We start from the raw sequence: 26,246 nt of genomic DNA, 5'->3' as shown, positions 1-26,246 counted from the left end.
GAGGAAGGTTTAGCTCAGGAGCTTCAATCTAAATCCACAGAAAATGAGATATCATTTTTATTAGCAACCATTGCACCGAATTTGATGAAATTTGTTGCATCTCAAAGAAAAAGATTAAATCTAATGACTGTTGGTAGTAAATTTTTTATTTACGCTGTCAATTTTAAAAATAAAAATGGCTTAAAATCCAAGATTTTCTGAAAAGGTTACTGTGAAGTTTACAGCGATGTAGCACAGTAAGGAAAAATAATATAACTCTGTGAATTGCATCTAACTGTACATTTAAAGCGGACATAGTTGACATAGTATGCATGGTTCTGAAATAGACCACTAACATGTGAGTAGGGGACTTTCGCAATACTCTTATAAACAGTGTAGCAAATCCACGCACAATATAAATTGATGTCGAATTTGTTTTGAGTGCTGTAATGGGCGTAGCTTACAGAACTGCGCATCTGTTCTTGGTGCAGAGCTACAAAGTTGTAAACTTCGTGCTTTTATTTTTTTGCAAACTTACGAAGTCCTCGAAAGAAAAAAGATTCAGGCCTTAAATCATAGTTTCGCTTCCAACAGTCACTAGACTTTTTTTCTCTCAAGTGCAACAAATTTCATAAAAATTGGCCTAGTGGCCGATTGTAATACATGGTTTCAATAAGCGTTTCTGCGTTTCACGTTCTGCGACCACGCTAAAACTTCTACTTTACATTTTCGGGTGAGCTAAACAGTGGTTACTGGCCCGTTGTGGCTTCTGATGCATTCAGAAAGGGGTGTTGTATTTAGCATGCGACAGAAGGAGGGTGGTGGGGGTTTGTACACCCAGATCAGGCTGTTCTATTATTTTTTTTTGATACGGCCATTTATTTGTTTTTAATGGTACCTTCAACAATGTTGCACGTTGACCCCTTAACGAACTGTACACGAGGCATCAATGCATCAATGCAGGTGCCAGTATGTCGTGAATATGTGGCACGGGGTACCTGTCGGGCATTGTGACACTGTTCAGTGCTCGATAGTACCCACAAGGACACCAGTCACCGGATGATTGCTTAGGAACCATGTGAAGGGGAGATGCCCAAGGATTGGAAGATGGTTGGATGACACCCAACTCCAACATATGGTCGAATTCCTGTCGTGCCACCACCAGTTTCTCGGGCGACAATCGACATAGTCTAGCGTAAAGCGGTGGTCCAGTAGTGGTGATGTGGTGAAACACGTCGTGTATTACTGGGGATCCCACTTGGCGCTGGTGTGTCTGGTCAGAAAATTGGCTCAGTATGGAAGTGAAACGAAGAGGGCCTGCTGGCTTGATCAGCATAGGGCTGAGCAGCGTATGTCTTAAAGGCTTGCCTTTTACATCGCTTTGTGACACAGGGTCCTGTAACTTCCGGTTATGCACGTCGACTAACAGTCCGAAGTGGCGCAGAAAATCCGCCCTGAGAATGGCGAATTTCACGTCGGCTACTATGAAAATCCATTGTAGCGTTCTCTGCAGGCCCAGACTGTCAGTTAGGGCCTGCCAGACTGACAGATGCATGTTGCAGCAGTCAGTAACCTACTGGAGCAAAGCTTCTTTGAGCTGAGGATAAGCTGCGGTTCGCAACCGCTTTCTTGATGCTTGAAGAATCTGTTCATTTTCACGTACGTTCCCAACGTGCTCTGCTTCACGTTGTACTTGGTCATCATGTGCTGTCGCAATTCGCCATTCTTCAAAGCCTGCAAAATTTCCACCTTAGTCACCAAGTTGTTGGCTTCGTACTTCTCCCGCTTTGCCGGCGTTGCCATCACCATAGCACAGGATGGTGGTGGCATGCAAAACATGGTCACAACGAAAAGAGACAACTCCGCAAGAAGAGATGATGCCGACTCGACAACACAAGGAAAAATGGCATCGAAGGCGCAGTGGAGCAAAGAAAGAAGACACTGACATTCGGCGACACTGCGCTGCTTTACCACGCTTTCGTGTAGCGGCAACCGTCAGCATTTGTCTGAATTAAGCGGTGCGGGGCCGAATTCTGACAAATTAACGAAGGTTTGGGCCCATAGACTACCATGCACTTTGGCCGGGACCAATAGAGCCATCCGAATTACCCAAATTTCCAAATTAACGGGTGTCGCATTAATGAGCTTTTACTGTAGTGTCCCTGAGTACAAGACACACGTGTGTGTCTTTGTACTGAATGCTGCATTTGTCACCTTCAAAAAAGCACTGCTTGTGCTTCAAAGCATGAAGTTCAGAAACGCTTCATAACATTTCTTATGTTCCTTGTTTGATTTGTGCAGGCACATGAGGGCATAATGAAGCCACCCTGGCGTATCTGGAGGCCCGGTCAGACCAAGAAATGCAGATGCGCATGCTCGGTCATGAACTTGACCGGGAGAGACTGGCCCTCCAGATACGCCAGCACGACGACAAGATGCAGCTCCACATCCGCCAGCATGACGACAACGTGAGGCTGAGGGAACAGGAGCTTGAGCTGCGAAAAACTGAGCTGGCCGCACTTCTTGAGGAAAGGCGGAGCAGCCAAGTGTACCAGACTGCCCAGCTGGAGCTGATCAAAGCTTTAACGGAAAAGCTCCAAAAATAGTGTTAATTGTACCTGATGCTCCAGTTTCTTGTTCAGTGCTCTTTTTTCACTCTTTTCTTACTCTCAATTCACATGCATGACGCTCCCATTTCTTGTTCACTGCTCTTTTTCTTTCTTTTCTTAATCTCGGTACATACAGATCATGGTGCACTATTTTAAAACAATTAAATTAGGGGGTTTTACGTACCAGAACCAATATTTGATAGTGAGGCACGCCATAGTGTGGGACTCCGGAAATTTGCACCACCTGGGATTTTTTTATGTGTACCTAAATTTAAGTACACAGTGTTTTCACATTTAGCGCACTGTTTTAGCATGCTCTGATGGTATAGTGAAGGGTACACTACCTTGCACAAGTTGAGGTGTATCTTTGCTGTGAAGTTTTTAAGCCATGAGAATGAATGCTCGAGTTTTGTGTTTAATTCATGTGTTCCTCATCAGCCACACTAATTCTGCTTATTTAGCGATGATTTATTGAGTTGCCATAAGTGTTCAATGTTTTGCTCACGCATAGAGGATGCCTTGTCTTCAGAATGCACGATGCCCCAATTTTTATTCAATATTTATTTTTTATGCCCCAATTTTTATTCAATATTTATTTTCTTTTTTTTTGTTAGTCAGTTCGTACAGATCATGGTGCACTGCTTTAACTGGTTTAGTTTTAATAGAAATCGTTGATGCGCCACATTGTCAGACACTTTTGCACAATCTAAGAAAATGGCATCAGTTTGTATGTTGGTGTCAAAGTTAACATACAAATCATGAATGAAAATGGACAGTTGTCTCGCATAAGAAACCCCTTTTGAAAGCCACGCTGGGATGAATGAAAAGTATTTTTATCGAGAAATGCCACGATATGAGAGTAAATGACATGCTGAATGATTTTGCACGGGACACTTAATGATAATCACCACCATCAATCAGCCTATTTGATGTCCAATACAGGACAAAGGCTTCTTCCTGTGATCTCCAATGACCCCTGTCCTGTGCCAATAGATTCCAGCTATCACCTGTGAATTTCTTTTCATCACCCCACCTAGTTTTCTGCCGGCCTCGGCTGCGCTTTCTTTCTCTTGGTGCCCATTCTGTAACCCTAATGGTCCACTGATTACCTAACCAACTCATTATATGGCCTGCCCAGCTCCATTTTTTCTCTTAATGCCAATTAGAGTATTGGCTACCCGTTTGCTCTCTTCCTGTCTCTTAACGTTACACCTAACATTCTTCACTCCATAGCTCTTTGTGCGGTCCTTAACTTGTTTTTGAGCTTCTTTGTCAGTCTCAAGTTTCTGCCTCATATGTCAGCACTGGCAGAATGCACTGATTGTACACCTTTCTTTTTAATGATAATGGTAAGCTTCCAGTCAGTATCTGACAATGCGTGCTGAATGCGCTCCAGCCCATTTTTATTCTTCTATGAATTTCCTTCTCATGATCAGTGTCCCCTGAGTAATTGAGCTAGGTGACCATACTCCTTCACAGACTCGAGGGGCTGACTGGCGATCCTGAACTCTTGTTCCCTTGCCCAACTATTTATGACCATCTTTGTCTTCTGCATATTAATCTTCAGCCCCACTCTTATACTTTCTCTGTTGAGGTCCTAAATCATTTCTTATAACTCGTCCCCAGTGTTGCTTAACGGGACAATATCATCTGCAAATCGAAGGTTGCCGAGATATTTACCATTGATCCTTGCTTCTAAGCCTTCCTACTTTAATAGCTTGAATACTTCTTCCAAGCACGCAGAAAATAGCAATGGAGAGATTGTGTCTCCTTGTGTGACCCCACTCTTTATAGGTATCTTCCTACTTGTGTAGGATAAGGTAGCTGTGGAATCTCGGTAGATGTTTTCCAAGATATTTACATAAGCGGTCTGTACTCCTTGATTACGTAATGCCTCTACGACTGGTGGTATCTCTATGGGATCAAACGCCTTTTTTTAATCTATGAAAGCCATATAGAGAAGCTGATTGTGCTCTGCGGATTTACCCTGATTGATGGCATGGATACGATCCAATGTAGAGTATCCTTTCATGGAACCTGCCTGTTCCCTTGGTTGACTGAAGTCCAGTGTTGCCCTTATTCAATTGGAGATTATCTTGGCGATTACAAAGGTAATTCGACAAGAAGAAAAGATACTTGGGGGAAAGCTCCCTAAAAACGGACACTTTGCTGAAGTCCTTAAAGTCAAAAATAATGAAGCATCGTTCAGGACACCTTGAGAAACTAGATCCAGAACTCCGCAAACATATGCTCAAGTCAGCAGCAGACTCAAACCACTTTGTGCGCCTTGTCAAGTGTATTATTGGGTGCTATGTAAAGGTACGGATGCACCACATGGCAAGGAAAGCGAATGAGAAATGGTCCCTACATTCGAAAACGGCTGACCAAGCTCATTCTTTTTAATAACCAGTAGTCATCAGCATTGCTAAAGTGTATGCAGAAAGAAAGATGCCAGCATTTTTTTTTCTGTATAATAAACAAGATGATTTGTGCATTAACCTATTTCCTTTGTACGATTTCCTTGCACTGTGAATGGAGTTACCGCATGATATGAAATAAATCCATGAATTTTCTTCAAACTTTTTTGTTATTCACCACTCTGTGTTTGATGTGTTAAAGGAAGGACGTCAGTGAAGAGTTATAACACGATCCACTGTAAACTGGCTATACCAGTCACTACAATACATAAACTACGTCAGAAAACAGCAAAGCGGAATTAAGAGCACATATCCAATAGAGAAAATGTTTCCTTACCGGCGCATAAGCAGCCGAGCACTTTCGGTCGCATTCAAGCCCAATCGGGAACGAATTTCTTGAATGTGGTTGGCCGTTTTGCGCAAGCCCAATTGCGATCGATCTGAGACGTCTCTACTGCGATGCCATGTTTTACGGTTTTCAATGCAACTGCTCTCCCGCTGAGCGTCTCTGAACACATGGGGCCTCTGCTGCGGAAAATATTCTTGTGAAGTCAGATGTTGTGAAGCGCTATGCATGTTCTAAGAAATTGTCGGCGAAATGGCTCGCCACGCACAGGAAAGCACGGCGAGCACCCTGAAAAAGAAGTGCGGTTGCCATAGATGGCAGTAACGATAGCCAAGCACAGCTGTACCCAATCGTGGACACCTATTTCGTAAAAGAATCAGGCTTAATCGAGAGCAAACTGCTTGCGCTAAGACTGCATTGTCTACTATGTTACAGGGTTCATGTCAAAAAAATTCGCAATGGAACAACCTGCTCTATTTGCAAGGATGCTCTGAAGGGAAAAAAGGTCTTCCAAATGTGTCCGAAGCCGATCTCGTGGACTGCAACACCAGGGACTGACTCACGCATCCAAATATGCACCTCTTTGACTTCTTCAAATACACAGAGGAAAAGTTCACAAAGTACGCAGGTCACAGGTATCCATACGACAAAATCACTGAGGCCGTGCCGGACAATTTCCACTTCATATTTCCTTGCAGTACGGACACAGAAGAAATGATGGCGAAGTTGCTGCATTACTATATATGCCTACGCATAAGTCAGTACTACAGGCAATTGAAGAACAAGCATGATGAAAAAAAAGAGCCACGACTTGCACAAAATGTCAAAGCTTGTATAAGCCCGACCTCTTCAATGAAATGAGCATGAATTTTCTTGCTTCTATGCATTTCATGCGCTTTCATCGGGCATATTCTGTGACTACTTCCGTTATCACATTTTTACTGAAGGTTCTAAAATTCAATCAATAAATGACACGAAAAAACACGTCTTGATGTGATGTTATGCTAAATATGCGGGGAATAGCAAACAGATACGATTGTTGTAATAGTAGGCCGACAACGACACGACCTTTGCAGAATGTGTTTGATTAACAAGTTAACACCTCCACTGCAACATTATGCCGATGTACAGCATATGTGCTTGAAATAAGTACATTCCGTAAAGGTTAACGACTGGGCCTACAATAACAAACTTTGTAGTAGCACTGCAAAAAGTGCTGCCATGCGTACCAGCCACAACAAAACTGCTGCGTGTTCAACCTACTTCCTCGGAGGCACCTCTATAAAGACTGTTTGGGCCCTTCCCATTCTGAGTGTAACCTTCAGCTCTTCTCTCAACTTTTTCGCATATGTCACCAGCACTGTATCTAAGGATCAATCCATTCTTGGGTTTGTGTCCCGTGTCTCCCTTCCCTGATGTGACAGCGGCATGTTGCAGAGACAGGCGCTTCATACAAGCAGCCCATCACCCGCCGACAGGCGATCGGCCTGGTGGAAACACCGAGGAAGCAGGCTTCGTCACAGATGCAGTACCCCATCGCGCCACACGCAAAAAGTTGCAGCGGCGCAGTGTCGCGCAATGCAATCTTCATTTGAACTTCGTAACTCTCGACATGTTCTCTGACCAAGTCTCCAAGTTTTATGCCCTACCATGCCTGCTCGTGTTCTGCCACCGTGAATCAAGACACGATTCACGTCGTCGGGCGCCCCAAGACCCCCGTCAACCCCGCTAAGCTCCAGCCTTGAAACTATACGCCACTTTACTGCAAATAGCAAGCCTGCAAGACCTGCTGCCCGCATCTCGCAACACAGTGCAGTCAACAATACCTTTACGATCAGCATCGCGGAATCGACTCGCACTCAAGCCTACCTATGCATCACAGCCATCACGGTGTCCGGCACCCCCTTCAGGGGGTGCTACGAGCACTCGTCGGCGTGGGACATTCTTCGCATCGGCTCCGCAGATGTTCTCGACTTTCTGTGGGCCATCACCACCATAATCACCATCCACCTCACAGTCGTTATTGCCAAGTTTTGTGCTTTACCGGAATACCACTTTCGTCCAGGTGGGCCCATTTTCGGCACCTTGAGAAACCGTTTGGACTCCCGGCTACCACGCCACCTCGCTAGGCTGTTTCATTACGCCTAGCATCCCTCGTCGTGGCTCTCTGCCCGACGATGGCGGCAGCCGCCGTGGTTATGGGCTACGACCCTGCCTCAATGCAAGTGCTTAGGATGGAGACTTTTTCCAACGACCAACTTGGGCCCTCGGATAACGAATACCTCGAAGACATGGTGAACATCTCGGAACGCAAGCAAGTGAAATCCAAGCCCACATCCCTGCAACGTGACACCGCAACTGGCCGCCACTCCGCAGCTGCACAAGGCACAGGTGCGCGCCCATCCCACAGACGGAGCGCGCACCTCTGCTCCCTCGCTGTCGGCGAAGCAATGCCAGTGGCGTCCGCGTCAGACTCCTCGCCTCTCCCGAGACGACTACATCATGGTCCTGAAGCCTTGCGTTCCTTGCGAGCTCCGAACCTTCCTCCCGGCCAATCGTGTGGGCTATGCAATCCAGGTTTACCTGGATTACCCGACCAGCACACAAATCCAAGTGTGGCCGATCTGGCACCAGAACATCATCTGCAGCACCAACATGCTGCCCAAGGCTCAACAATTCCTCGGAGATTTCCAGCTGCCGGCGAGGGACTAGCAGCTACCCGTCCAAAATCCCGCCAACCCTTGCGGGGAAACGTGCAGCGGGGTTATCACCATCGACCCTGCCGAGACCCCTCAAAATATCAAGTTAGAACTTCACTGGCCCCAAGGAACCATCCTTGTGGTTCGTAAACTATGCGACTCCACGGCGGCGGTGGCTACCTTCGAAGGCACGAAGCTCCCTCGCTTCCTCTTCTACCGAGCTGCCACGCGTCAACCCGGCAAGGTGTCTCCAAGCGCTACAAGACGAGTGACCAAGCATGCTATGTTGCGCCACTCTACCGACGCTGGCAACCGGCTTCGCTACTCTCCTCCATAGTCATATGGTCACATTAGGGGAGGTATTCTGTAAGAGTCCACCTGCCATAAAATGAGGTTACTTTGTGACACGCGCTCGGTTTTCTGTATTTTATATCTCTCGCCACGACCAGGTGTCGCCAAAAAACTATGAGCCACTCAACAAGCTCGCCTGACATGCCGTGTCACCTAGCGGTAGCCGGCCGAAGTTCCCGCGCTTTGGAGCCACTCTAGACACCGAAAGGTTGAATGCTGTTTTCGCGCGCATTGTTGAAGCACCGTAAACTGTGTGTGCTCGAACCGCCCACACGAGAAAAACAGCGAAAACAGGTATGTACTTCTGATTGTTAATATGTAGGCTAAAATAAACTGTAATATAAATGTAATCAAGTCAGTTTGTTTAAGGTTATAGAAAGGAAACTGACATGTTGATACTTCGCGGGGTAACTTTGCGACACGCCAACTGTCACAAAGTTACCCCACTCTGTTTTTGACTTAAATTATATGTTGTTGATTTTGCAGCGTTTAAGAGATATGAGGAACTATAAAAGGAAGCTTGGTGCACGGCCATACCAAGACTGTACCCAAGAAACATTGAATAATGCCGTTCAGTTGGTCCTTTCAAAGAAATTGTCACTGAGGACAGCACCTGAAAGGTTCGCGAGTACTATTACAACATCTTTCTTTTTCTCGTTTTTAGGTCCTTACCTACGCATTAGCGTTATCTTACGTTACTGTTACCTGTATTATGTGTTTGTTTTTCCTTTTAGGTTCAATATTCATCGGAATGCCTTGTGGTTGAATACCAAACAGGCTCGGGGTTTAGTCGATCGACCGGCTTAAAAAGTTGGTCGTCAACCTGTTTTTACGGAAGAGGAGAAGCAGAGGTTGATTGCTCATGCAATCCCAATGTCTTTATTTGGCTTCCCAATGACAAAGTTTGACTTGCGTTGTGTGGTGAAGGCGTATCTCGACCGAACGGGAAGAAGTGCTTTCAAAGATGGCAACTTTCCCGGTAAAGAGTGTGCAAACTCTTTCATGAAACGTCACAAAGATATCCTCTCCTAACGCGTGTCAAAAAACATGCCATATGCAAGGGCCTCAACGGATGCAGAAGTGGTTGACAAGTTTTTTGGCCATCTGGAGAGAGCTAGATGGTATTCCGGACGAAAAGATTTGGAACTACGACGAAACAAATGTATAGGATGATCCAGGGAGCCAAAAAGTAATAACTAGAAGAGGAGCTAAGTATCCAGAAAAAATTCAAAACGCATCAAAAGCCTGTACTTCGATTATGGTTCGTGGAAGTGCTGCGGGAGAGTTGGTTCCGCTTTGCGTCAATTACAAAGCAGAAAAGCTTTGGTCGACATAGACAGCAAATGGACCAGAGGGGGCCCGGTATAATCGAACGAAATCTGGTTCATGTCACTTATGCTCCCCATATTCAAAAAGCAAGATGGTCCAGAAGCTCTCATCGGGGACAATTTGAGTTATTAGCCTCAATGTGCTTCGTCTGTGCGAAGAAAATAATGTAAAGTTCATCGCGCTCCCACCGAATGCTACTCATCTACTGCAGCTTCTCAATGTCGCCGTTTTTCGTAGCCTGAAAATAATTTGGCGTTCACTTTTGGCGGAATGGAAAGAGTCAACCTTTGGAAGCCGCTGCACATTCGTGCCAAAGGACGAATTGCCCGGTCTACTAAAAGAAATGCCGATCAAATTCAAGGAAAGTGTTAAAACAAATCTGAAGTCACGATTCCGGAAGACTGGGATTTTCCCTCTGGACAAGACCCAGGTTCACCAACGGCTTCCAAAATCAGTCCTCGAAGAAAGCTTGAAATCCATGACAGACGTCGTATATGGGTGTCTCCTTGGAGGAATTAAATAAAGAAAAGAGGTGACTGGAAAGCAGGCCACCAAGAGGAGGAAGATGCTCAACGTCCCAGCGAGGAAAAGCATATAGGTTGCCAAAGTAGAAGCCAGCAGGACGGGAGAAACCGACCACCGGAAAGAAGGGCAGCTCTTCCTCCGGTATCAGAGCTGGACGACCTAGGAAGAGGTCTTCTCTTGAGGACGACAGCGCAGAAGCAGTGACAGCGAAGTCTTCAGATGGTCAGCACGGCGACAACAAAAGGTGGTCGGCAGGTGATGCAAGTGATTCCGATGTACTCTCTGGAAGTCTTGACAACCTGTTGGAAACGGACACTCCTACCACTTCCGTGATTCTAAATACTAGCAACGTCCTGAGGGTCCGCGGTATGGGTTCTGGAGAAGTCACCTTCAAGGGGGATGACTTTGTCGTAGTAAACTTTGAAGGACAACTTTTCCCTGGAAGAGTGACGGAAGTCAAACCTGAGGGGTACACCGTCAGCACTATGGAGATGACCAAAAAGAATTGGAGATGGCCGGACCGCAAAGACGCTATTTTGTACTCAAAAGAAGAAAATTTGTACACAATTGAATCCCTCGGGCCGAAGGGATTAAACTCGGCCGGGCTTTCATCGTCTATCTGGGTCCGGCCTCAGTGCAAGTCATCACCGTGCTCCGGCAAGAAAGCAAAACATAATCCTCGTATATATGTCGAAACCGGTGATCGCCGACAAGATCATTGTGGATTTGGATCTTAACTTGGCGGCCGGCCGCGTCCCCCTCACGGGGCACGTGCGGCAGGACGGTGGCAACGTATGCTACGGCTGTGTCACCGTACGCAACACGGATACGGAGGGGACCCTCCGCTCCAGTCGTGGCAAGGGAAGATACTGACCATCCGCAGTTCGGGACGTCTAACAAAGCCCGGCTCACCTTAGCCAGGAAAGAGAAGCCGAGGTACTACGTCCACTATGACGCAGTTCTTATCCGAATGCGTCCATATCAACGCACCATCCCGGCATGCGGCCATTGCGGCGCTGTCGGACAATGCATCGACGCCTGCCCCGGCCCGCGATACGACAAGTGCAGCATCTGTGGGCAACCCGCCCAACTCGTCGATGGGGCCCCTCCACCTCATAAGTGTACCGCCAAGTGGTCGCTGTGCAGTGGAGCTCATGCGACAGGAGATCGCACGTGTACAGCGAAGTATCGCTCCCAGCAACCCAAGCGCTCGGACTCAATGCCGAAGCCCAAGAAAAGCTGACGCAAGCGTGGGAAGCGTCGACCACACCAACCCAAGAACACCAGCGATCAGCGCAAAAATTGAGCTCCTGATCGGCACGCGAAGGCCCAGATGCTCACGAAAATTGATGACCTGATCACGACTAAAGTTAACTAAGCTGTCGCTGCGCAGCTCCGCACGCTACGCAAAGCGGGACGGGTTCCCCTTAAGGATGTATCTGGCCGCCCCTACAAATTTTTGCGTGGCATTGTCGACATTGACGATGACGAAAACTGCACCCTGGCAGGCCTAGAAGTCAAACCTCTGGTCATGCCTAGTGGCTCTGGGGAAGCTTCAGTCACTCTTAACACCCAACCTAATCATGGCTAGAACCCCTACCCCTAAAGTTAGGCGTTCTCCACCCTCCAAATCGGCCTCCCCCTTCAGATAACCCAGTGGAGCTGTAGAGGCCTCGACTGTCGCACCAAGAGAGCGGACCTCCGACTTTTCCTCTCAACCTTTGAGCATCTGCCCGCGGTGGTTGCCCTCTAAGAGCCAGGGAAGGGCGCCACCCTTACAAATTATGACGTTCCAACAAGACCCCTCATCTTGTCTCTACGTCCATAGAAATTATATGGCTAAACACGTCAATCTTGACCTAAAAACCGACTATTCCTATGTGATGACTCTCCTCCCGCTCCACAAACAAGACCCACCCATTCACATCCTCAGCGTTTACTGTTCCCCAAACTCCAAAACGTCTCATTCGCGGACCTCTTCAGTCGTGCAGTGAGAGTTGCGGGTCGGGACGCCCTCCTGATTGTGGCCGACTTTAACGTACCGCCGTGAACAGAAGCGTGGCTGTAAGTTGGCGAAGCGTACATCCACGCTGGGCCTCACCATTTACACTGACACCGTCCACCCAGATTGGCAACTCCGTGACCAAGAACATCTGTCCGGATTTCAACTTTAGACGCAACATTCAGTTCGCCGACTGGGTCAATACTGAGAAAACCGTCGGTAGCGACCATTGCCTCATCAACACAACCATTCGCACACGTCCCATGGCACGACCCATCAAACAAGCCCGCATCCCAGATTGGACGCAATTGAGGCACATTTGGCAGGACACTGTTCCCATACACATGCAAGGCTACCAGGCCTGGTCCCAGCAATTGGTTGCTAGCTTGCATCCTACGGAAACACAGATCCAGCTCTCAGAGGCGGTCTCGAATGTGGATAACCAGCTCCTCCACTTTTGGGAAGCCCGGCACAACCTCGTCCGCCGCTGGTACCATCAGAAACACAACAGGGAGCTAAAATCTTGCATAGCAGAGCTTATACCCAGAAGGCGGCAGAGTATGCGATCAAGCTTGCCAATTCTAACTAGGTTGCTGCAATACGGCTGCGCACAAATGTCAGCCCATCTCCTGCGGCAAGAGCCACGCGGAGGGCGCCTCCTGCCAGAAAGTCTGTTGCAGGAACTGCGGGGGCCCCCATAGGGCCGACACTCCCGCCTGCCCCAAATGGCAGGAAGAACGGGAGGTGGCCACCATCATGGCTTCCTCCACCTCGGCATTGTCGAGGCGTGCTGTCAGGGCAGCAGTCCGGGAGAAGCAGCCGCAGCAGTCCTCCTTATCTCCGGCGCGGTCCTATGCAAGCGTGCTGAAGGGCCCCAGCCCTGCACCCAGGCATCCGGTGCCTCTCAACGCCAGCAGACACAGGATACTGCTGCTCCAGCCGCCCAAACTACTATGGATCAGCTGGTGGAAAACCTGCTGCTCACCATGCAAGCAGTCAGCACCATGCTGCCAGCTGATCATCCGCTCCGGGCCATCTGCCTGCAGGCAGTGGCATGTCAACAGCGACACAATCACCATGGCTAGTCGCCCAGCCAAACGTCGGCCGCGCATCCTGCAATGGAATGTGCGCTCGCTGCGCCGACGACAAGCCGAACTGTCCGAACATCTACTCCTGCACGAGTACGACGTGCTCGCGTTGCAAGAGACATACACGCGTGACGGGGAGTGCAACCTTCCGGGATTCGTGAGATACCACATGCAGTGCGACCACCTGCGAGTTACGGATTTGCGCCAACGTGCAGTGCTGTGATCCGCTCCATCCACCCGGTCGCTCCCGCGCGTCTATTTACATCCGTGCGCGCCTTGCCCAAGCCATCGTTCGTGTGGTCGACATCGTTCCCACCTCCGTAGAGTGTGTGGCTGTGACTGTGCGAGTTGGGTAGCCAGCGTGTACGTGCAACCCGTGCAGCGATGGGATACGTCTTTCGTGGAGAGCCTTACCGCGCGCATCAACGGTGACTGTGTTGTGTGCGGCATTAACTCTCCCCACACGGCATGGGGCAGCAGCCGCTGTGAGCCTAATGGCAGGAACCTGCTGAACTCCATCCACTCCTCTGGTCTGCTGATCATCAACACCGGCAGTCCCACTTTCGTGCGTCGGAAGGTGCGCGGGAGAGATATACTTATCGCTGTTTAGCGAACGGTGCTACTATGAGTGGTTACGCAGCCTTGACACTCAGGGGTCGGATCATTATCCGATCTCGCTTGACCCGCTCGGTCTGAGCCGCGACCGGACCTGTACCTATCGCATCACCGAGTACGTCATCCCCTTACCTTCTACTTGGCCGGACCCCACGGCGCCGAAGAGGGTCACTCACCCGACCTTCTCCCCGGATTCGTCGAAAAGAGGATCGACTTCTCCTTCCCATGTTCGGTAATGCAGGAGGAGGGGCCCTCTCTCTGTGCCTGTCAGGTGTTATCGACGGAAGCAAGATCCCGCCCACACTTGCAGAGAGCCTATTTAAGGGGCTCCGAAATGTACTTTTGAGATACTTTTTATACTTCATACTTCATGCTCTTCTTATTTTCTTTCAACTACCTTTGAATAAACAGTGCAAGTTTCGCACTAGCAAATCGTCTCGCCCTTGCTCGGTCGCCATGGTCTTCCAGATGCCTGCAGCCCGTCGACAACGCCACATTACCCAATAAGTAATGTCGGTCGAGCTTCGATAGACAGGCGTCGCTACTTCTCGGCAGCACTACGGTACGCTACCCTGGAGTACGCAACAAACTGGTTGCTAACGGTGGGATCGCCCCTGAAGTGCAACAGTTGTCGCCGCGACCAAGTCGTGTACGGCGCCCGCTGGAACGCCGGCACCCGACATCAAACTTCTGAACTTACGCGCTGAACGCCGCGCCATCAAAAGCGACAAGGTGGAGCACTGGACTCTTTACAACCGCCTTGATGCCCCGCGCCGTCGGCATGCCAGGCAGCGTCGCAACCAGAGCTGGCAGAGTCTCTGCCTCTCCTAGGAGGACACTCGCGACAAAACACGCACCTGGCGCATTCTCGCCGCCCTACTTAGTCCCAAGATCCCCCGCCGCCCTGCACTCTCCATCGCAGTGGCGGGAGAGGTTTTCCGCAGTACGTGTCACATGGCTCTACACTGCGCATGCCCGGCCGTCGCCTAGCAATGGTACCACCGCTTGCGCCGGCGCGTGCAGCAGACGAGAATCGAATGGGCGCACTGGAGAATCACAAACTATAATATACGACTACACCACCAGGCGTGCCCGTGTGCCTGTGGCCGTGAGCAGATTTTCGCGCCACTTTTTCTGTGGCGGGGGTCACGATGGAGCCTGCCGTGCCGATAGCACCTGAAGAAGTTTTAAAGAGGCACCTGCGGGACTTGAAAAAGTGTGGAAACACCTGGGCCGGTTATGCAGACTCCAAAGAAGTATACGAAGAGCTTCTGAGGGACCTCGCCGCTGTCAATGTGTGCTTCCAAACTGAGCACTCCGTGAAGCCAAAAGCGTGTAGTACGTATAGTACGTACCGCGTCAGGATCGACGGTACGATGATGTAAATATTTATTTTATATCAGGCAGGCTGATGTTCAGCACTCAGCGCGGACATGTGGTCGTGAATGAAGACATGCCTTTTAAGGTTGTCCAAGCCGTGGACAGGGGCTGCCTCTTTGGGCGAGACCTTCACAAGGTGCAAGATTCAAGAAGTGCTCGACAGGTATGTGGCAATTGCACGGATACCACGCAGAGCCGATATGGGTAGAACGCGCTCATATATCTTACGCACTGAAGCGTGCAAGCATCGGTACGTCGCACGAAATTCTGCTTATGCGCGTTCACGATAGCATATATGCCGTCCGCATCATTGCAGTGAAATGTTATAATTTTCTTTAGGTTTTAAATGGGAAATAATACATGCATACAGAGGGAGGTTCCATAGTCAACAGACTTCACAAGGAACCTTCCGCTAGAGATGAGTAGAATAAGTAAATCCAACGCACCTATATGCCACATAAGGCACTAATAAAAATGAGATACTATAGCTAACACTGCAAGGTATTTTAATAACACAAAATAATTGATAATAAAATGGTGATGATGAAATTAACATAAGTGAAAAAATTCACAGAGGGTCGATTTAAATGTGTATAAATGACATTGTATCTTAATACAACAAGTTAATGAGTTCCTGAGTTGTGTGGCGGAAATAATTAGTAGTGAATTTACCATGATTAGTTCTAGGTAGTGGTAATGAATAGCTGTTAGTAGAAGTGAACCGGGTGGATGTGGAGTGAGGAAACTGGTCGTGAGTATTTAATTATAGAGAACAGGAGCTTACCGTTAACAGATTTATAGACAAGTATTCCAAGTGAGTATTTATATAGTTTCTGTAATGATAAAATACCGTTAAAACTGAGCAATGGCGATGCTTCTGAAGAAACAGAAGCGGACAGTGCATCCATTCAAGTCTATGCATGTCAACATCGTTAACGTTTACTATTTATTCAGGATTCTTTCATATTTCTTTAATTAGTTAATATTTAAAGTGTGGAAATTTACCCATTCCCCTGTTGATCAATTTATTATGCCCGTAATGACGATGGAGGTCTTAACCTTGATATCAGTCAAAAATACCATCTAAAAATGTGACACGCACTTGTGGGAGGTTAGACTGAAGTTAACCGTACTCTAGTAGCAGGACTTCCAGTGCTGTGTGTCATGGCAGAATTCACGGAAAAATATAATAAGCGAAATTTGTAAGCCTGCTATTAGCAGCATGGAGAAATATGAAGGTAACTGGGTGGCACGTTCATACAATTGACATTAACCTGAAGAAAATTGGTGAAGATATTGCAAAACACATCCCACACGTCATTCTTTTGGTGCCTTATGAAGTGCTTAAAAAGCAGGAGTGAGCATGAACTCCCCAGTGTTTTGTAAGACACATTGGAACCAGCTTGTTGGTTGCAGGGTTTATTTGTTACCAATGGCATGCTGCAATATTAACACAGCAGAGGTCAGGCAAATCCATAAATGAGTAGCACAGGGAGCATCAAATAATGTGAAAGTGGACATCATTAAAAATGACCTGTCTCGTTCAAATGCAGTTTTCTTCCATTTTAGGTACTATATGCTTGTAAATCAGTAAAGCGATAGTTAAAAGATTGTTAGTTATTCAAATGTTAGGTATTAATCAGATTAAAGTGTTTAAGCACCCAGCCCTATTAGCATTTCTATCACTATACACTAAAAAATTTGTAAAATCCACGGAATTCAGTGGGGGGTGAAAAGGGGAGGAGTTCGGGAGGGAGGGTTGATCTATAATGCTAATGTAAATGTGAGCCAAATGTTTTGGTGCCTGTGCCCAAGGGAACATGCGAAGTGCTGCTCCGAAGCTAAATTATAATATTGACAACTGGCAGGAGCTAAAGCGACCATGGAACTTATTGTTCCATAAAGGACGAGCATGAGCAAGGAACCAATACTGAACTCATAATGAATGCACTAACTGCATGCACTCATCCAAATGTAATTGTCATTATTTATAGCGTACTGATGTTCGATATGTCACTTCATTCAATAGGAGAAAGACGCAGAATGGTCAGCAACTACCTTCCAACGAAAAAAGGTGAAGTTACAAGGAACGAAGAAGAAGGGCTGCACTGCAATGATGCATGTAAAACAAGTGGAGTTTCCGGAATTCAGGGTAAGCAAAAACACATAGCCTATATATAACTTTTTGACTTTCGGATTTATTTACTCGCTGGAAGCCCAGGAAGATCAACATTGATGATAACGTAAACAGCCTTCTTTAGCTGCATGTTTATTTTTAAATTAAGGGACTTGAAATTAGACCATTTCAGCTTAGACATTCACTTCATCAGCTTAGCGGTCATGAATAAAATGTTGATTTTTGCAGCCAAATAAGTAATGAACTGACATGCAGCGAATTTCAAATGATGCCTAAATTCTCATTTTTCTTTTCCAATAAAAAAAACTCTTACTCTCTCGATACATTGACTTTAATTAATTATTTTAGGACAATTTGGGGTGTTAAAATTGGGGGCATCCACTAAGCACAACTAGTTGTCACTAATTTTGTGAAAGAAACTTGTGGTTTGACATATGCGCTACGAAAGACATGTTTTTGTGAATGCATGTGGATTGTGCAATCAGTACTGAATGACATTCTTTGCTCCTCTTCGAGTGCAGAAATGTGTCTGGTTGAAAGTGGCTGAACTGACGGGGTAATGCCTATGAGTATGAGCAATTTTATATTTTAAGTACATGCCTCCGCCTCCGCCCTTGTTTTAATAATCAATTTTTTTAGAGATGGTATGGACAATTATTCAACCTACAAGTCTTACAGCTTTATTTATGACTGTTTTTGCAGTCACTGAATGAAATGTTATTCAGCTTGTGAACGTAACTACTTGTTTTAATAATTTCTTTCTATGTCATGGCAATAACCTCATAATCCAAGTATGCTTGTTGAGATGAGATATATCCCTCTCTACACTTCTTTTGGAATGCTGGGTCAACGCATGAGTTTGATTTCACAGTACAATTGCATGTTACAAGGCCGAAGAAACCAAGAGTGTTGTACAGACACCTTGAAATGCATCCTGACAAACATGGACAGTCTCCATTTTGTAATACATTTGACTGTTGCATAAATGTACAAGATTTTTCTTGTTTGTTGTCATTATTATTTCTTGCCTTTTGTTTGGATCTTTTCACTTATTCATACTGCAATTCTTGATGCAAAATCTTAGCATTTGATGCCACAGGTGAAACTGTCGGTTGAGAAGCATTAAAAAAAGCGCGCTTTATAGCACTGAATTGCAGTATTTGTGGATAAAGGATGCTTGGCCATGTATAGACCCCCTGGCAAATGCTGATAAAGCTGTAAAAAATTATTTTAAATTATTGTAGTGTTATTGTATTGATGTTCTGTAATGTCACCAATATAATGACGTGAGCTTCTAAGCCTATGCATTTAAGCTGTCATGCCTTTGCTTTCGTATGTCAAATTTATCTCTATTCTCTATCACTGAAAGAGGTTATTATTTCCTTCAGACAAAATTCAGAACCACTTAATTTTGTTTACTCTGTTTACCATCTGCTCTTTTCTTTTCTCTTTAGATTAACATCTCAGAACAATGTACCAAATGGCAGCACGAGACAGCTTCGAAGGAGATGATGTCCCGGCTGCGGTTGGCATTGCAAGAAGAAGCTAGTGGTAAACCTGTTCTGCGCCACCATCGCTTCTATGTCTGCATGTCCGACAGGGAAAGTCACTGCAACCATGACATTGATGCCCGGTGCGCAGGCTATGCACAGCCAATAAATTCAGAAGTGTCAAAAAAAATATGTGAGCTTGTACAACAAGGTGTGACATCTGTAAAAACAGTTGAGAGCTGTCTGAGGTTTTTTGTCCGAGATGTACTGTTCTCAAACAAGCAGTGCCCCCCGACCACATGCAGAGATTTCTACCCTACAAAGACAGACATAAAAAATCATATCCAGAAGGCACTCCGTAAGGATAGATTTAGTTCAATTGATCAAGAAAATGTAGCAATGTATGTTGAACAAATGATTGAGAAAGCACCTGGAACAAGATGTTTTTTTCGACCCTATCATGTGAAGTCAATGGAACATCATTCAGAAGGGCAAGAGGAGCCGCTGGATGAGTTACCTTACTGTGACGCTTTGGAAACTGTTGCACAGGAATGCGAGCAGACACTGCTGCTTTGCATTCAGACTGAGTTCATGAGGGAACTGATGCTCAAGTATAGTGATGATGTGGTATGTCTTGATGCCACATATAAAACAACGGATTATGCCCTACCACTATTCCTTATTGTAGTGAAGACTGCAAGTTCCTATGCTATTGCTGGTGCATTCATGGTGCAATTTGAAACAGCTGATTGCATCGAAGAGGCGCTAAACACCTTTAAGGCCTGGAACCCAACTCTGAGTCCTAAGTTTTGGATGGTGGACTACAGCCAGGCGGAAATCAGCGCACTTTCTGCTGCCTTCCCGAACAGTCGGCCAGACCTGTGCGATTTTCACAGAGAACAGGCTTGGCACAGGTGGATTTCAAAAAAAGAAAATGAAGTAGAAGATGTCAACATTGTGAAGAAAATGCTCAGGCAAGTAGCATCCAGTGCGAATGAGGATGATCTAACAAAAGCTATTGAAGCTGTGAAGCAGTCACCACAATGGAAGAAAAATGAGAAGTTGCAAGCCTATAGGTCCGTTTGATTTATCTGCACTACCTGAACTTGTTCATGTAGTGCCACACTCGGCCATTCGTTTTGGCAGTGCAACGTGGCGCCCTCTGAACTACGGCGTTCGTTTTAAACAAGTGCAGGCGTCGTGCAGGGCTAGTTCAGGCAGACCCTGCACCGTGTTGGGAGGTGGTGCCGGTCGTGCACAAGCGCAACAGCCATGGTAGCAGACGACGGCAGCATTTGCGTTGCAATAGACGGCATGGCAACGAAGCTGACGCCGATCGTCAATGAAGATGGGAGCCGTGTTTGGCAAGAGAACGGCTATGCGTACAGGACAGAAGGTATGTTTGGGCACAGCTCCATGTTGCATGAGACACGTGGGTGCACGAAGCATTTTGCTTGTAACGTCATACCCGCAAGAAATATTTCGCTGTAGTCAGCGCGCTAATCGCATCATTAACTGCTCCGAGTTAGTTTCTGTATGACAGCTTACCTTTCCTTGGCACACGACTATCTGTAGTAAACTGATACCTACTTGTGTGTATTAGCACTAATACCTCTTTGTGTGTGCTAACGGGGCGCAATATCGGTGCGTAGGTTAGCGTTTAAAGGTAACTTTTTATACTTATATTGATTCCGCATGTGCACTCAATGGTATTCTAGCTATTGGGTGCGGTACGCTTGCGTCTAAACAGTTGTGTTTACGTTGTTGGGATATACTGCTCTTGACAAAAACAAAAATTGTTAGCTTTTGTACATCCAGCATTGTACAGCCACAGACTAGATTATTATGTTGCACTGAGTAATTTTCTACTTCTTAACCAGACGGGACAGTTATGTCCGTAGTGTTTGCGGATCAGCAGCCGCCTACCGGCACCCAGTTGCCAGCAGCAGCAGAAACGGCGGCACAGGAGGCACCTGCAGAAGTGGCACGGGGCGTGCCGGAATCAGATACCACTGAACTGTGGTCTGAAAGCAGGACACGGTTCCTGATTTCGGACTACAAGGAAAAGAAGGCTCTTCTTGGGAAAAAAGGGGGCTTCCGGTAAGCTTTTTGTTAATCTTTGTGGGGTTCTATCATGCTTGGCCAAGCTACTGAGTGATTAGACAAGCTTACTGACCATAATTTTATTAGCGGTTTTCCTCCTTCATTCCCTGGTTCTTTTCATATATGCTATGCAATATATATATATAGCTGCTAATATGCACATTTGTATGTATGTATACAGGTTCGGATGCCTACCGTCAGTGTGAAGCCCGCACAGAAAGTTCTCGTTTTTACTTGTTTCAAAAAAAAAAAAAAATAAAGCTAGCTGGAGTTCGGCGTGCCCGTCCTGACCCTGTCTATGTGTGTCTTTTTTAGCGCTGTCGAAATATTCCTTCATGTGTATTTATTCTCATCATGCTGCCAGCACTGGTAGGTTTAGCTCGTCTGTTTAAATAACTGGTATTAACCTGTTAGTAACATCATGATCATCAGAACATGCTGCTATGACTACGTTTTGATGAAGCTTCCTTCCCTATGTAATGCCAATTTGGCCATTGAGAGTTATGAAATTTCAGAAACTGTGCTGAACGAGATCATTTTCCTTGCTCCTTGCGAGTCCACCCTAGAGGTCATCACACCAGTGCAGGAGCCTCTAAATGTTCTCAGTGGTCTTCATTGGTCTGCAGACATGTTGAGAAACCCCTGTTGCTGCCTTTTGTTTTGTTAAATGGAAAAATTTATTTTTATGCTCTGCATCTTTTCAAGACGAAGAAGGCACTGTGGCAAGCCCTTGCCAATGCAATAAACAAACACTTTGATTGCAATGTGAGCCCAATTCAGGCCGAAAATAAATGGAAGAGTTTAGAAAGGGCATACAAACGAGCAAAGACGAAGAACAACTCCTCAGGCCATTCGCGTGTCAACTGCAGCCATGAAGAGTAAGTACATTTACTGGAGGTCAAAATCGTAGCAAACTGAAGAAGAGGTAGAGGAGAGCTTTGGCCTGATAGCCAACATTTAACAAGTGGACTTGTTTTCACCAAGACAGACAAGTCTACTTCTTGGAATGTTGGTTAGCAGACAGAGGCTCACCAAAAACCCCCTGCTCATTTTGCCTTTTGTGCTGCATCATGAAATGTTCCGAGGTTCTTACTACTGTGGATTTACTTGAGCTGCCATTCATGAATGTTTTGAACGTATTTTTTTAGGGAGCTAGGTGAGGTACTGGAGTGCGAGCATCACATTGCACCCCCATTCCTTTTAGCCCCAGGAAAAGTAATACAGGCTGAAGATTTATGGTAAGACTGCCTGAGCTTAATTATGGAGCAGTTCCAAAAAGTGTTTTCAACCTAAAATGCTTGTTCCAGTACACCTTCAGACACAGAGGCCAGTTGCAACAACGAGGCAGGGCCATCGCAACAGCCCCAGGATGATGTACTCCACAAGCGGTGCCGCAGGGACACTTCCATCAACACCCTCCTGGATGTTTTCCAGGAGGCCAAAAAGGATCGGGCCAAGCGCTTTGAAAAAAAGATGGCTTTGCTGGAGCGGCTTGTTACAGCAGTTGAGGCTAAAGCTACCCAGGTCGAATAAATTGCCAAAAACATTGATTGTCATGTTGCTTTCTCACCAGTCACTGATATAAGATGACTAAAACATGCTTTACTACAAGCATATGTTTGGCAGTGGTTCTCAAGCCTCATTTAACGATGTGTCTTGCAACACATCCTGCATCAGCCCCCATTTCGGCTATGTAGTAAATCGCACACAGCACCCCAACATGCATTAACCATTTATTGACTTTCTCTATTGGGTCAATAGCTAATGGCATTAACTTTCAGCAACATTCAAATTCAACAACTGTGCATCCGCACCTTGTACATAGCTGCAGTGACTATAAGAGTAGTTAGAATAGCTATAAAGGCAGTGTATCAGCCCTGCAGGTACCAGAAATGGATGTGCTATTCAATACACTGTTCTTTGCTGCTGGCACTTGTGCACACATGCCCATGACAAAAAATGCTTGATGTGTACACTCAAATGTATACAGCGTCAGCACTGATTCTGAGCAATATTTTCTCGCAAGCTCTTGCTGAAACCTGCCACACCACGGTCAATGAAGATATCGGTGTCTTCATCATTGACAACTTCTTCTTGCACTGGCAGCTGCCGCAGTTCGTCAAAAAAATCTCTCTCTTCGTTGCACAAGTTGTGCAGAACACATGCACCCATGACAGTAAGTACGCACTGTTTGATGCTTGCAGCATCGACGAGATACAGCCGCCTGAAGCGCTGCTTTAGCAATCCGAAAGCATTCTCAACTGCAACTCTTTGCTGCGAATGAACCACGTTGAACTTTTTCTTCCACGATGGGAAAGTAGCCTCGTTGTCTCGGTAAGGAGTCATCAGCCATGGTAGGAGGGGATATGCTGAATCTCCAAGGATATATCCATTGCAGCATTTCAACGCGGCTTCTTCAAAGAAAGGGCTTTCACGCAGCACCCTTGCGTCGTGTGCCGAGCCAGGGAATCCAATAAATACATCCAGGAACTTGTTTCTGTCATTGACAATGCCTTGCAGCACAATTGAAGGCCACTTCTTTCGGTTGTAGTAAGAATGAGGAGATTCCGTCGGCTTGTTGATCTCGACGTGGCAGCCATCAATACAGCCTACTGTGTTTTGGGGCCCCTTGCCACCGGTTTTTGCAAGGAAGCTCGCCTTGCTGCGCTCCTGCTCCTGCCGGCCAGGCCACGCAATAACCTCCTCACTGACACTGTTGCGGAAATCCAACATTCGCACGACACAGCTGTGTACAGTCGACACGGCAAGGTCGAAGCGGTCAGCCAAAGAGCACATACTGCACTGTCCACCCAAGTAAAACAAAACCACCAAGCATGTCTTTTCGGCACTAACCCTTGGACGTCCTCTTCTTGTCGCGCTCTGGAAGAACGGCGACGCCATGTATCCGGTAGCAAGTCTATCAAACGTCTCACGCGATAGGCGGAAAAGTCTTTTAAATTCAAAATCAAAGTAGCGACTCACGACTTCTTCACAGTACTTAGGAATTCTATTGCGTTGCAACCTAGTTAGCTTCAGCGCTAGAATTGTGACAATATAGTCGAAGTCCTCGTCTTCACTGTCCGAGTCCATCAGCTCAATAACTGTTTGAACGATGGCTGCAGATGATGCGCTGCAATCCATAGCGCTTTCCACCATATCAACCAGCCTGTACACCCTTCAAAACACTTTCGCCTAACCGCGGGCAGGCTGGATCAATCCATAAACAAAAGTCGACGTGCAGCTGGTGAAGCGCCAAGACCAGCAGAAGGCCTGCACTACCTGCACTTCAGCATTCGTTTCAGTTTGGCGCTAGTGTCGCGCTATGCCTGCACTGCTGAACTGGCACTGCATGAGTGTGGCACTTTTTCTGAACTGCCAGGAACTAGTTCACGCAGTGCAAGGTAAATCGAACGGACCTTATGTAAGCAGTCAATGGCTCTCAGTAAAGGAAATGTGGGTAAAGATGTATAGGTTGGACCTCCCTTTTGGCACGAACAATGGAACTGAATCAAAAAACAAGGAGCTCAAGACATACTTAGCTGGAAATAGTGGTCGCCGTAGTCTGCAGGGGCTTTTGAAAGTCTTGGTTGAAAATTTTTTTCCGCAGAAAGAGGTGCAATTCTTGCAGGCGAATCTGAGTTTTTCACCTTCATACCATCTTTACCACCATGCTGTGCCCGAGTTCCTCCATGAGAGGCCTCCTGTTGTAGCAAAACACATTATGGAGCGGCTTGCACGAGCGTCTGATTACAGGTCCGAGGACGTGGAAGTTGGCAGTGAGGAAGGAACATTCCGTATTCGTTCTGTCAATGAGGGGAGGGGCTTTCATAAAGTTAACTTCAGCACTCCAAGCTGCACATGCTTCGACTTTAACAGGTCAAAATTGCCATGCAAGCACTTTGCTGCAGTTTTTTTGCTTGTTGATGGGTGGGGTTTTTCACGTCTGCCTGCAGAATACAGGGAAGGGCCGAATATGACTGCTCATGCTGTTACAGGCTGCACATCTGATGCACGACACACTGAAGAGCTAGGTGATGTAGACACTGAACATCTTGAGTGTGATTTGCAGAAAACATCTGAACAGAGCAGGCACCATTTCAAATCGAAGATAAGGGCTGAAACCGAGCGCATACTGTCTTCCCTGCACTACATTCATGATGACACAGTGTTGCAGCAGTTGTTTGGCTCGTTACATGAGCTAAGAATGCTCGCTGAAAAAAAACGTGACCACAAGCAATGGAATTGCTGTTAGAGGTTCACCGACAAAAGGGTGCTCAGGTGTGAAAGCAAAAAAAAGAGCATTGGCATCACCGGCAACTAGAGTTGCAATGAAGAAATTGCAGTTGCACAAGGACCATCTGCGCCAGAAAGAGCACTGGGTTTCACAGGGAAGGGTGGGCAGAAAGGCTGAAATTGTGAGCGAATGTTACAATTCACCATTGTAATAATTGTAAGCCTATATATATGTTTGGTGCTTGGAAGTAAAAATACTATAATAAGAAACCATTTCTTCATTTTCATCCTTCGTAGCTTTTATGCCAATGTTTTTTTTTTAGCTGTGCCTGTCTCGTATTCGATGCTTCAATTATGTTGTGTTATATTCTTTGTTGGTTTGTACTGCTAGAGTTAGTGAGAGGTAGGCTGTAATCCTGGGCATGATGACAGAGACATTTCGCGTGACACCTTCATTTGTTTCTTTCCTGCACACTCCATTAACGATGTTCTGTGATTTTGCTCTTCTGCAGTGTGGTTCACTGGAATATGCTAAATATGGAATATGTTGGTATTTCATTTATTTCATACTTAGCTGGAAATAGTGGTTGCGTAGCCTGCCATGGCTTTTGAGAACCTTGGTCGAAAATTTTTCCGGGACGTGTGTGTGAGTGCACACCATTAGTTGATTTAATACAAAAAATTATCTCAACCATAAGGAGTGAAAGACTTGGCGGGAAGCACAACAAAAAACCACCCGACAAAAATTTTAGTTTCTTTATTGCAATTTACAACTGAACTATCCATCATGTGTTTGGAAAGTCAATTCTTTCTTGATTGTTGTATTGGCCTATTCGTTGTGCCTGTATCACGTCAAATGTTACAAACGCAGTTGTAAATGCCCATGCTCTTGTTCATTGCCATATATATGTGTGGGATCCTTCTGAAAATCAATCTGTTGGAA

At 46.3% G+C, this 26,246-nt stretch overlaps 1 protein-coding gene and 1 pseudogene across 1 annotated transcript; both read right to left on the bottom strand.

The window, feature by feature from the left end:
- Positions 1-26,246, bottom strand: part of LOC126523490 (uncharacterized) — a 230,211-nt pseudogene that overhangs the window by 112,921 nt on the left and 91,044 nt on the right.
- On the bottom strand, positions 22,791-24,211 carry LOC140217056 (uncharacterized). Its single transcript, XM_072287480.1, has one exon. It carries the CDS (start codon positions 24,209-24,211, stop codon positions 23,063-23,065), a length of 1,149 nt encoding a protein of 382 aa, XP_072143581.1. The 3' UTR covers positions 22,791-23,062.

Source organism: Dermacentor andersoni, chromosome 4 (genome assembly GCF_023375885.2).
Source record: "Dermacentor andersoni chromosome 4, qqDerAnde1_hic_scaffold, whole genome shotgun sequence".
NCBI classification, from domain to species: Eukaryota; Metazoa; Arthropoda; class Arachnida; order Ixodida; family Ixodidae; genus Dermacentor; species Dermacentor andersoni.
This window is presented reverse-complemented; position numbering and strand designations above follow the sequence as displayed.

Bases quoted from the DNA above. Each gene is read 5' to 3' on its own strand.
- LOC140217056 (XM_072287480.1), bottom strand. From the start codon at position 24,211: ATGGATTGCAGCGCATCATCTGCAGCCATCGTTCAAACAGTTATTGAG.